At 55.5% G+C, this 11,768-nt stretch overlaps 4 protein-coding genes across 4 annotated transcripts; 3 read left to right on the forward strand and 1 right to left on the reverse strand.

Moving 5' to 3' along the window:
- Positions 1-5: 5 nt before the first annotated feature.
- Positions 6-3,261, reverse strand: EV422DRAFT_82501 (uncharacterized protein). Its single transcript, XM_053074439.1, has 10 exons — positions 3,099-3,261; positions 2,800-2,962; positions 2,651-2,721; positions 2,491-2,580; positions 2,206-2,400; positions 1,699-2,142; positions 1,503-1,632; positions 1,295-1,434; positions 1,042-1,233; positions 6-972 (listed from the first exon to the last, which is right to left on the reverse strand). The coding sequence occupies exons 2-10, from the start codon at positions 2,918-2,920 to the stop codon at positions 277-279; spliced, it is 2,079 nt and encodes a 692-aa protein (XP_052924973.1). The 5' UTR covers positions 2,921-2,962; positions 3,099-3,261; the 3' UTR covers positions 6-276.
- Positions 3,262-3,419: 158 nt separating this feature from the next.
- Positions 3,420-6,891, forward strand: EV422DRAFT_587994 (WD40-repeat-containing domain protein). Its single transcript, XM_053073483.1, has 3 exons — positions 3,420-3,818; positions 3,895-6,283; positions 6,369-6,891. Exons 1-3 carry the CDS (start codon positions 3,583-3,585, stop codon positions 6,684-6,686), a joined length of 2,943 nt encoding a protein of 980 aa, XP_052924974.1. The 5' UTR covers positions 3,420-3,582; the 3' UTR covers positions 6,687-6,891.
- A 201-nt stretch (positions 6,892-7,092) lies between these two features.
- On the forward strand, positions 7,093-9,209 carry EV422DRAFT_82825 (intraflagellar transport complex B protein 46 C terminal-domain-containing protein). Its single transcript, XM_053074441.1, has 6 exons — positions 7,093-7,306; positions 7,379-7,517; positions 7,581-8,013; positions 8,079-8,244; positions 8,315-8,668; positions 8,748-9,209. The coding sequence occupies exons 1-6, from the start codon at positions 7,280-7,282 to the stop codon at positions 9,024-9,026; spliced, it is 1,398 nt and encodes a 465-aa protein (XP_052924975.1). The 5' UTR covers positions 7,093-7,279; the 3' UTR covers positions 9,027-9,209.
- EV422DRAFT_82539 (uncharacterized protein) lies at positions 9,183-10,856 on the forward strand. The gene is made up of 5 exons (XM_053074440.1): positions 9,183-9,220; positions 9,359-9,832; positions 9,888-10,277; positions 10,360-10,418; positions 10,479-10,856. Exons 2-5 carry the CDS (start codon positions 9,361-9,363, stop codon positions 10,806-10,808), a joined length of 1,251 nt encoding a protein of 416 aa, XP_052924976.1. The 5' UTR covers positions 9,183-9,220; positions 9,359-9,360; the 3' UTR covers positions 10,809-10,856.
- The last annotated feature ends 912 nt before the right edge of the window (positions 10,857-11,768 follow it).

The following is an 11,768-nucleotide window of genomic DNA, read 5'->3' on the forward strand; positions in this document are numbered from 1 at the left end:
TACAACAAAGGTTCCGAAAGGGGAAGATGAAGGGAAGGAAAGTGGGTATACTGAAAGAGCCTATTCAACATGAAACCGCCAATGTCAAATCTTTGTACGTTCATACATACGCCTTGAATCTCGAAAAGGAAAAGGAGGGGAGAAACTGTTAACTACCGAACGGGGGGTCGGTCGGGGAAGGAAAGACGGACTATGCGCGATTAAATCAATTAGAAAGGGAATCGGAAGAGTTGAGTGTCGGTTTTGTCAAAAGAATGAGTCGGATAGCGGATATCTTCAGCGGCGCCACACTCTCCTAATATCATCAGAATCCAGCGGATTGTCGCGCTTCTCGGCACCTTCACCGCGTCCCCGCCGACGATCGTAGTCAGACATGTAGTAGTATCCAAGCTCAGCGGCAGTGTAGCCCTGTGTGGGGTTGACGTTCCTCTCTCGGAAGGGTCCTTCGGTTCTGTTCACGGGTGAAGAGGCAGAAGCGCCGCTGCCTGAAGCCTGTACCGACGAGGTGTGACGTTCCATCTGAGCAAGCCGGCGTTCCGCGTTGCGCAGCAGAGTCTCCAGATCTTCGCAGCGTTTCTCAGTCTCGAGCTTCCCGTTGATGATTTCTTTGCGTTCCACTTCAAAGCGTTTGAGAGCAGTCTCGTGACGTTTGCGCAGGTCCTCGTAGCGCGTCTCGCTCTGTTTGAGAGCTTGTTCTAGCATCTTGATCCTGGAAGTGTAGAGCTGCAGTGTAGTAGAGGTCGTTGCAGAGTTGCCGCTAGCTAGTCCAGGGGGAGCATCCGGAGCATCGTTATCGTAATTGCCAATGCGCGTCGTGTGAACCATTCCAACGATAGGCATTCTGCCGTCGGCTTCTGGTGGGGACGGGTACATAGCCTTCTTGTTGCCGAAGAGCACAGCCTTGACGTCCATAGTGTCTTTCCCATTATCGACGCGAGCCTTGACGATTGGCGTGCGAACGTCCAATGTAGTCTATGTATACGAAGGGTATGACGAGAATCGATGAAAGGCCGGCATGAGCTGCTCGAATTTGCAACTAACCTCTGAGGCACACGACTCCGCCCAGACAGCGACAGGGGATCCGTTCATGTGCGGATCGCGCGCGGGAGTGGCCTGGTCTTGAATCCAGTCTCCTTGGGAAGAGCAATCTTGCGAGGCCTCCAGGGCTCCAAACCCGTCGATGGTGGGAGGATTGTAGACAAACTTGACCAGATCACGAGGGCAGGGGATTTGCTGGAGGGACGAAAACGATACAGCAAAGGGCGCGTCATTCACAAAAGGTAGAAGTACTTACCGCAACGTTCAAGAGAGTAACTTTTTGCTTCTCGGTGAATAGTGGCACACAAAGACCGGTCCGAACAACGCGGTCTAGGAGACTGTCGTCGATGTTGTGGTCGAACCGATTCAAGTGAATGCGGAGAGCTTCTAGCGAAACTGCAAGGGGATTAGATGAGAGGGTCAACGCGTGTGGGAAGTGAAGTGATCAGACTGCCGTGCATTACGTTTCAGCATCTCAAAAAGATGATCCCGATGAGCGGTGCTGATTGAGATTGGATCGTGCCAAGGGACTTTGCTAATAATGGAAATGATGTTCTCGAAAGGGCGCTCAGCACATTTGCGAGAGAAATGGAGCTGAGGAAAGAGAGCCACCATGTCAACCGCCATCCGTTGTATCTTGAAACTGTCATGTTTCCTTACTTTGTAGTTCCTGCAGACAAGGAGCAGGGCATTAATCTCTTCACGAAGTAAGAATACTCCTTCCTTGGACTGCTGAGAGGACGATGACCCGTAAACCAGGCCGCTTCCACTCGCACCGTACTGAGCAGCGGCACGAGGATCAGCGAATAGAATCTCAGAGGTGAACGGTTCGTCCAGGTCACAGCTTTTTTCCATGACATCGCCCTTAGGGATGCGACCAGCACGGTGCGGGAATAACGCGTCGATAAGCTCCGCTTGCGTGCTCCACTGCGCCAGAACGATACGGCCCTTCAGGATACCGCGCGAGTGCAAATCAAGGGCTCGTTGCGCGTCCGTGTACGTGGGAAACTCAACAAAGCAGTCGCTCTGGGTCTTTCCGGTAGACCGGTTCATGATAATGTGAACGGCTTGCGTGAAGTGCGGAGGGACGTGGCCAAAAGGAATCTGGTGCGGAAGAGTGATCACATTAGCATTGTGTTTGCATTTCAGCGAGGACATTTCACATACCATACAAGGGGCAAAGTAGGCGACGACATCATTGATTCCAAGATTCCACGCGATGTTGCTGAGCCTTATGACTGCAAAGCTTGAGGTAGAAGGCACATTGGGTCGCAACTGAAGCAAGGTGAACAGGGAATTGGGCGCGTTTCTCTCCGACCCTGCGTCGTTGGGTTTCTCCGATTTCTCAGCTGATTGAGCGACCTTAGATGCAAAAAGACGGGTATGAGTACGGTGTTCCTTTGAGTAATCGCTTTGGCAGCGGGCGATCGAGATCTGATGGTGGGAACTTACAACATTCAATTGACTTCCGGGTATCTTCCAGGCACTTGGGCCCGATCCACTGGCCGATCTCGGTCCCAGCTTTTCGAAGGCATGGGTAGCCTGCACGGTCTTCCCGCGTCAGGAGAGCCATCCACATCTTTTCTAGCGCTTTACACAAGGGTCAACATGCCTGCAATTCACTCTTGGATCTCGATAAAACACCCAAGTTCATGTCCAGTACCGACGAGCTGAAGTAAGAACCTGTGGGAAAATGCGCGGGGACGAGGATGAATGTAAGCATCGGGAATTAACCATACGAAGACATTGTGGGTAGCGTACCTGGCACAACATGCTGATACTCCGTTGGAGTAAAGTAAGAATAATTTGGTCCCGCATCGCTTGTGGGAACGTGGCTTTTGTTCTCTTGACCAGTGGCGGTCGGCTTATCAGAAGGGTCCATCTTCGCGAATTCCGATGACCTCGTTGGCTTAACTGTGAGTGTCTAGGAGACCAGCGGAAGCGTATCAGTCGCATTGTCCCGTGAATAGGAACTTCCTTCTGGGCACATCCCTACGATTCAACAACCAGAGCCAATCTTCCCACGCGCCATTAGGAATGCAGTCCGCTCTGTTTCTCACCTCAAAAGACACTCAGAAACGGCGGCCTCCTGTTCGCAGCAGCACACTTCCCGAACAATGCTGCTGGTTGCAGCGAACTTCCTACACCTCTGGTTCTAGAGGTCTTTCGTTCTCTCCCAAGTTGCGTGGGAATTGCGCTGGATGGGGCCAAGATGGGGGGGGGGGGGAAAGAGAGAGTTACGAAACGGAAATCTGACCTCACGGCAAAAGATCAGGACGCGCGAATAAACCGATGCCCGATCACGTGATGCGTTCACGTGACTGCTATTCCTCCACTTGCACGCTTGCTTAAACGCTCTAAGTTGGTGAAGTGCGAATGTCGTCAGGAATTGGTGTCCAGGCGCAAGCAAGAGACGTTGGATAGCAGCTCTATTCGTAGCTATTGCAGTGGACTGTAATTGTGGAAGCATTGGAGCGACCAGTAGTAATATTGTCGACCAGCCGTCGCGGAAAAGCATTTTCGACCTCCTCAGTGTGAAGCACCATGGTCAAATTATACCTGAGGTATCGGCTCGCCGCCTCCTTCGGCCTAGTAGCCAGCGGCGGAAGTAACTCTCTGTTCGACAAAACCGGCAAATATGCCATAACACCAGCGCTCGAAAATGTCACAGTCTGGGACGTCCGGAAAGGCACCTTGTTTGGGGAATGGAAGGACGCGGATAACAAGGCTGAGGTCACTGGGATGACGAGAAGTCCGTCGGGAGAGCATATTGCTGTTGGGTAACTATCCGAGTGCGACTTTTGCACATTCAGCTCACCGCGAAGTGCTAACATATGCAACCTCTTGAAAACATAGATATGCAGACGGTTCGATTAGGGTTTGGGAGCTAGCTACCGGCGAGTCAGCAATCACCTTCAACGGACACAGATCAGCCGTCACGGCACTATCCTACGACTCAACAGGCGCACGACTAGTCTCGGGCTCCAAAGACACAGACGTGATCGTATGGGACATCGTAGCGGAATCCGGCCTGTACAGGCTACGAGGTCACAAAGACCAAGTCACAGCAGTGCGCTTCCTCTCGAAAGACGGGCTGGATCACGTCGTGTCGACATCAAAAGACACGCTGATGAAGTTTTGGGATTTGGCTACTCAGCATTGTGTGGAGACGGTTATTGCGCATCGGGGGGAGGTGTGGGATATGGATGTGTCGCCTGATCAGACCCGCATATTCACGGGTGCAGGCGATGGGGAGGTCCGTGTGTGGCAGTTGGATCTGCCGGTGCTGAGATCTAAACTGGAGCCAGCGGGGAATACGGTCAATAGCGGGTGGCAAGGGACGGAAACGAACCCGGATGGGACACCGGCCACGAAACGGGCGGTTGTTGGGTTGGGCACGTTGGAAAGGCAGAGCAAAGAGCGGGTCGTTACCCTTCGAGTGCATCCGAGTGGTCGGTACGTCGGAGCGCAGGGCTCTGACAGGCTGGTGGAGGTGTTCCGGATACGCACGGAAGAGGAGATCAAGAAGAAGATGGCGCGGTTGAAGAAGCGGCAAAAGGAGAAAAAGACCAAAGGGAAAGGCGGAAAGGAGGAGGCGAACGGTAATGACGACGAGGAAGAGGAAGTTAAGCTGAGCGTGGCTGATGAGATCCCACGAGTAGCCCACATCCGATGTTCGGCAAAAGTTCGGTCGTTCGATTTCTCGCCCGTCAGTATACACAAAGGGGCGGCGGGGAGCGGGAAGGAGGCACCGCTGCAGATCCTTTGCGCGTTGTCAAACAACAGCGCCGAGGTGCATGCGGTGGAGTTTGAGAACAAGGAGCAGCCCACCCGGCTCGTCTCAGGAATCGACATCCCTGGCCATCGGTCAGACGTCCGGACGCTGGCGTTGGCGCCCGACGATGAACTGCTGTTGACGGGTTCCTCGGACATGATCAAGATTTGGAACGTGTATTCGCGGCAATGTCTGAAAACCATCGAGTCCGGTTACGCATTATGCTGTGAGTTCCTGCCTGGCAACAACTTTGTCATCATCGGAACAAAAACGGGCGAGCTGCAGTTGTTTGATCTGGCCCGGTCCGCTATGATTGAAAGTATCAAAGCCCATGACGGGCCTGTGTGGTCGCTGCACATGCGCGCCGACAAGAAGGGATTCGTGACGGGGTCGCAGGATAAGGACGTCAAGTTCTGGGATCTGGGGTTCATGGAGGACACGGAGTACTCGCGCGTGCAGAAACGCCCGACGATGGTGCACACCCGGACACTGAAGATGGCGGACGACGTGCTGTGTGTACGATACTCCCCCGACGGGCGGTTGCTGGCCATCTCGTTACTGGATTCCACTGTCAAGGTCCTGTACGCCGACACGCTCAAATTCTTCCTCTCGCTGTACGGCCACAAACTGCCCGTCCTGTCGATGGACATATCCTCCGACAGCACGCTGATCGTAACCGGCTCATCAGACAAAACGATCAAGATCTGGGGCCTCGATTTCGGCGACTGCCACAAATCCCTGCACGCGCACCAAGACTCCGTCATGAACGTGCGCTTCGTCTTTGGCACGCACTACCTCTTCTCCGTCGGCAAGGACCGCGCGGTCAAGTACTGGGACACGGACAGCTTTGAGCTGATCATGACGCTCGGCGGCACGGCCGGCGGCGGCGCGCAGCACCACGGGGAGGTGTGGGCGTTGGCGGTGGCTAAGTACGGCAATTTCGTCGTGACGGGCGCACATGACCGGTCTATCCGCGTGTGGGAGAAGACGGACGACCAGTTCATGCTTGAGGAGGAGCGCGAGAAGGAGATGGAGGAGATGTACGAGACTACCGCTGCCGACGCTGCAGATAAGTTCGACGCGCCGGTTGGATCCGGGATCGCTGCTGATGACCCCGACCATATGCGGCCCGACACCGGCGATAATGCCGACGAGGCCGCCGCGCCTGGCAAAGCCACTGCCGGTACCCTGAAAGCCGGTGAGCGGCTGATTGAGGCCCTGGATGTGTGGGAGGAGGAGCGGCGGAACCTGGACGCGTATGAGCGTGTCAAGGCGGGCAACCCGGATGCGGTGCCGCCGCCGCGCTCGCCGTTTATCGTCGCGCTGAATATCCCGGATATCACCCCTGAGGGGTATGTCCTGCATGTCGCGCAGAAGATCAGGGCGTCGGATCTAGATGAGGCGCTGCTTGTGTTGCCGTTTGCGAAGGTGGTGGCACTGTTGAAGAATATCGTTGCGTGGATCGATAGGGTACGTTCATTCTCCAGTTTCGAATCTGCCCCCCCTTTCACGATGCCCGAGATATTGATCCTTCCATCCCCAATCTCTTACCCAGGCCTGGAACCCCACCCTCACCTCCCGGATCCTCTTCCACCTCCTCCGCACGCATCACCACCAACTCGTCAGCACCGCCACCCTGCGGCCCACACTAACCACCATCCGCCGCACGCTACGCGCCCAGCTCGTCGCCCACCGCGAGAAGGTCGGGTTCAACCTCGCTGGGCTGCGGTACTGGCAGAATCAGCTGAGGGAACAGGCTGAGGTCAATGCGTTTGTGGGTGAGGATAGGTTTGAGGATGCCGCGAATGGGGAGAAGGAAGGGGAGGAGAAGGATGGGAAGGGGAAATCGAAGAGGAAACGGAGGAATGCGTAGGGATGGCCTTTTTGAATGGTTTAATTTCGTTCTCTATCATTATTTTATCACTTTGCATATCACACCCTTGTACATGATTCACTGCACGCAGTCCTAGAGAGATTTACCAAGGTTAGGTTAGGCTAGACTACAGGCCGTCAGAATAGTGTCCGACCTAGAGCTGAATATAAAGAAACCCGGACCTTCTCCAGAAGATGTCTGCGCTCACACGTATGGACCGCTACGTGTACGCAAAGAACAGCACGAGAAGCCCATGTAATTCTGCCATATGCGTGCAGAGAAGAGCTTCGCATCACGCAGATGAAGGAACCTTTGTGACGAGTAGGTGCCATTACAGTATTTCCTGCCTTGGTTCAGATGCATGGCCAAAGTCCGCGACGCGTAAAACTCGACGCGTTCTGGCTGGTGCTGTTTCTCTGCTTATCCTGTTACCTCACAGGATGTGCATGCAACCTCACGAAGAGCCGGACTGGTTTCCAAAGTCTGAATAGACCGCATCCCCCCGGTCGTAGGGATTGCGACCTCTACAAAGAACCGCCTCCGCGCCGACTCCAACTCATCGGCATTTCCCATAGCGCCAGAAACACCACCGTATGTCCGCAAGCCATTCATCGAACGAGGTATAACTGCCCTCAAGTTCAAAAGATAATACAGCGGGAAGCTAGATCACACCACTGATACCTCTGTCACAGCTGAAGATAACAAAGGTCACCGACAACTACTACGACGAGATCCTGGAACTGAGCGGGTCTGAACTGGACGAGTTCCCGACGCCGACGGAGGAGCGGTCGGTGGAAGTTACGGCCGAGGTGGAAGGAGGAGAATCTATGGGTGTGTCTTCATATGCGTGCATTATTGGAGGCTTACGTTGGGTATGGGCTGACCTTGCATCAGCGCCAGCAGGACGAGGCGACACGCCGCCCTCGGCGGGTCTGTCTGATTCAGACGAGGACTACGACGACGACAATCTCGAGGACGAGGATGACGACCAGCAGTTGCAGCAGCCACACACCCAGCTGCAGCAACAAAAGCAACGGTCTGGGATAAGCTTCAACGATGATGATGAAGACGATGAGGACGATGAGGACAACCCCATGCCGACACACCCACCTACGCGTCCCTCCGCCGCACCCGCGGGTCGGGGAACGCTGAGCAATGCGCCGATGTCGACGTCGTTGGGGTCGGGCGGGTTGCTGAACGATAATGATGACCGTGATTCGGATGGCAGTTTTGCAAGGATGGATGTGGGGCGGGATGGGGAGTTTGAGGATGACGGTGATGGTCATGAGGGGAGCGGGAAGAGGGGTGGGTTTGGGGGGCTGTTGAGGTAGGTGTGGTGTGGATTCGCAGTTCTGTATGTAAGGGTTATTCGCCTCACACTGCACATTTCAGGACGGGCGAGTCATCGTACAAAGACCTGTCGATGAGCGAGGAGCTTGCTGACCTGTTCCAGTACATTGGACGGTATAAGCCGACTGAGATGGAGCTCGAGACGGAGCTGAAGCCGTTTTACCCGGATTATGTGCCTGCGATTGGGGATATTGATGCGTTCATCAAGGTAAGCGACGGGGCTGTCCCTCCGCTACCATCCTACCCACACATCTAACTGACGAACGTGATTTCCACAGATCCCACGGCCCGACGGCCACCCCACTCCCCTCGGCCTCTCCGTCCTCGACGAGCCCAGCATCCCGCAATCCGATCCGACAGTCCTCGATCTGCAGCTCCGGTCCCTCAGCAAATCCACTACATCATCCCTCACACCGCTGACCGTACATTCCCTCCCGCACCACGACGTCGTGAACACGCCACGGCTCATCGACGGCTGGATCCGCAACATTAAAGAGTTGCATGCGGGGCGAGACGCGGCGGTTGCGGCGGCGGGCGGCGTGCCGGGGGGGGTGAAGTACTCGAAACGAATGCCTGATGTGGAGGAGTTGATGCAGGTGTGGCCGCCGGAGGTCGAGGAGGGGTTAGCTGAGGTATGGACTGTGTTCTGTTAGGCGTGGTCTTGGCGGATATGTAGGCTTTCTTGCTAACATCACATCATTGATCATACAGCTCACACTCCCGCCAGCAACCCTCGACCTCCCTCTCGCTACATACGCCCAGCTGCTTGCACTCATACTCGACATCCCCGTTGCGTCCCCAACGCCGATATCACAAGCCCAACAACAAGCAGCAAAGAAACAGCCATCGAAAACACAGACGATTGAGGCGCTGCATGTGATGTTCTCGCTCTATGCGGAGTTTAGCCATTCGGCGCACTTTAAGAATGTGGAGGTTGATGCGGGTGGTGGTGGTGCAAGTGTGGGTGGGACGGGGGGAATGGTTAAGTGAGGCGACGGGCGGTTATACCCCCTGCCTGTTCATACGTCCGCCCCCCCGTGATACGTACATATCAGACGATTTGATGAGAATGAAGGTTACTTGGCCCTCCCTTGGCCGTCCTGCCGAAAAAGTCTACAGAGTCTAGATCTACGCCTGCGTTTGTGTTGCAGCCGTCCGACGCCAGTGTGACGCGTCTTTTGGAGGTGTGACATTTCGCCCCAGATTTCGGCCGGCATTTTGCCCTCGCATTAGCACTCGCAAAACAGCTACAGTACATATCTACGCGGGAACCATCTAACGCTCGCTCTCTCTCTCTCTCTCCTTCCAATCTTCATCCAAAGCCATGCCCGAAAAGCGCAAAAAAACAGCCGACGCCGAGATCGCAGAAGCGGGCCACGCGCTCGAGAGCCTGCCCAAACGCGCTGCTACTAAACCGAAGGCCCTCGATACCAAAGCAAGCAGTGGCAAGACACCCGCTGCGAAGAAGAGTTCTAAGAGTCCAAAGAGTCCTACAAAGAGCCCAAAGAGTCCGAAGAGCCCAAAAAGTCCGAAGAGTCCTGCGAAGAAGGAGCGCCCTGCAAAGGCCAAACCCGAGGATGTCAAGGAGGAGGGAGAAACTTCAGCTGAGCACGGCAAGCGTCCGCGCTCTGGTGATGGAGGAAAGAAGGCTGCTGCTGTCAAGAAGGAGGGGAAGGAACCTCAGGAGGTCAAGCATGAGCCGGCTAGTGGCGAAGCCGACACGGCCACTAGTGTCAAGAAAGAGGAGAAATCCGACGCCAAGGAGGAGCAAGCTGGTGAACTGACATTAGGGAAAGGTACGTCCAGTCGCACGTTGTATGGCCTTTCCGCAATCCTTATCTCCAGACACAGGCACACTCGAAAAGGGTCAGATCTACTTCTTCTACCGCCCCAAAGTCGAGCTCACCGAAGCGCACTCCCTCGACGAAGTCCAGCGTTTCAAAATGATCCTCCTTCCAACCGGCGGGACCGCGCCCGGCACCAAAAATCGCATCGCGATCCTCAGTCGCAAGCGGCTGCCCAGCACGACGCACCGCGAGCGTTCGTGGGGATTCATCGAAAAAGCCGCGGACGATGTGCGGGACCTTGAGGAGCACCTGAAGAGCGAAACGTATGAGACAAAGACGAAGGGTACCAGGCATCTGGATGCGATGAGGCCGTGCGGGGAGGGGGTGTATTCGATTGTGGAGCATGGTAATCATACGCACTTGGCTTATGCGTTGGCTATGCCGGAAACACCTGGTAAGGTGTCCCTTTCTGTCGGATTCGCACTAGTCGCCACAACTTTTATTGACCGCTACCTGCGTCTAATGTATGCCAACAGGAGAGGTCCAGAAAACATTCAAAATTGAAAACCAGGGCTCATTCATCTTCTCCATCAAGGTCCGTGCGTGCCTCTTTTCCTACAGTTCAAAATTTTCGCATACTCACGCCCCTTTCCAGAACCCCACCAGCCCCTCACCCCCTTGGGCGGGCCTCAGTGCCAAATCCGCCGCGCAACTCCCCTCTTCCTACACCGCCCTCTTCCGCAACCGCCGTTTCCTCCCCGCCAACCCGCCCTCCTTCCTCGACCACGACCACACGGAGTTCCTCCTGATCGGCGCGGCGGAGAACGTGGCGGAGGAGCTGGGCGAGACGGGCCAGGAGCTGATGGACTATGAGGAGGGCGAGCATAAAGAGGTCGTGAGGTTGCAGGATGAGAAAGTGTTTAAGGAGCTGCAGTTGGAGAGGGGGGGTTTTAAGGCTGAGCCTTTGTTTGGGGAGTGGGCTTGAGGTGGGCGGTGGTCGCCCGGGGCGATATCGATATAGCGACCTCTTTTCCTTCCAGGCTTTTCCCGCGTGCCTTTGTGCGCTCGCCCCCTTGTGATTTACCTGCCGTTCAACGCACATGGCATGTTGACCAGAAAGCCCTTTTTTTGCTTGGGCGGGAGAGGCTGCATGCTGGATCTGTGGGCGGGCGGGAACGACAGGACTGGAAAGCGATATCGGAGTCGATGCGAGAAAAAGGGCGGCATGGGGGGTTGGATCGGAGGGGGGCCAATGGGCCACTGGCAAATGCGGCGAAGAACGAGGGAGACGCGCACACGCAGGCTGGAGGGGCATATCATATCAAAATGTGTACAGGGCAATCCACAAACTCTCCAGCTTCACCACCCAGTGGCACCCACCTTCCCGAACCGCCTTCACGGCACAATAAGCTTCCTTTGGGAGTACGATAAAGCAAGCCGCAAGTCTCGAACCGCTCGCTACTCTAGGTGTGGCTGTGTCTGGTGTGTTATCAAGAAAGCGGCCTGTTCTCAGACCCAAGATTGCGTGAAACTGTGGCAGTGTGTGAACTTGAACTTGGATAGATTTCGGATTTGCGACAAACGTGGAGAGTGAGAAACAGCAGTCAGCAAAGCGAGCCGCAGCGGCAACGGATTCGGTTGCCAGCATGAACGACCATTCCTTCTTCGACTCCCTGGGCACCCAAGATGTGTCCGCCGCAGCAACGCGATCCCCAGCACTTACCCCCCAACCCGACAAAACCGAGCTAATTCACGACGAGCACCACAAGCTCGAAGCCTCAGACCTTCTCGACGATGGCGGGAATAACGGCATTCGCGACTCTTCTGCGGCACCATTCCCTCTCCCGCTGTCGGAGCAGGGGACCGACCGTCCCTCGGGGAGTTTGGACTCGGTTGCGCCGGCGGAGGATGTGGCGTTGGGGAACGATGGGCAGTTTGGCGCGTC

This window comes from Fimicolochytrium jonesii, assembly GCF_025526975.1.
Source record: "Fimicolochytrium jonesii strain JEL569 chromosome Unknown EV422scaffold_14, whole genome shotgun sequence".
In the NCBI taxonomy this organism is placed as follows: Eukaryota; Fungi; Chytridiomycota; class Chytridiomycetes; order Spizellomycetales; family Powellomycetaceae; genus Fimicolochytrium; species Fimicolochytrium jonesii.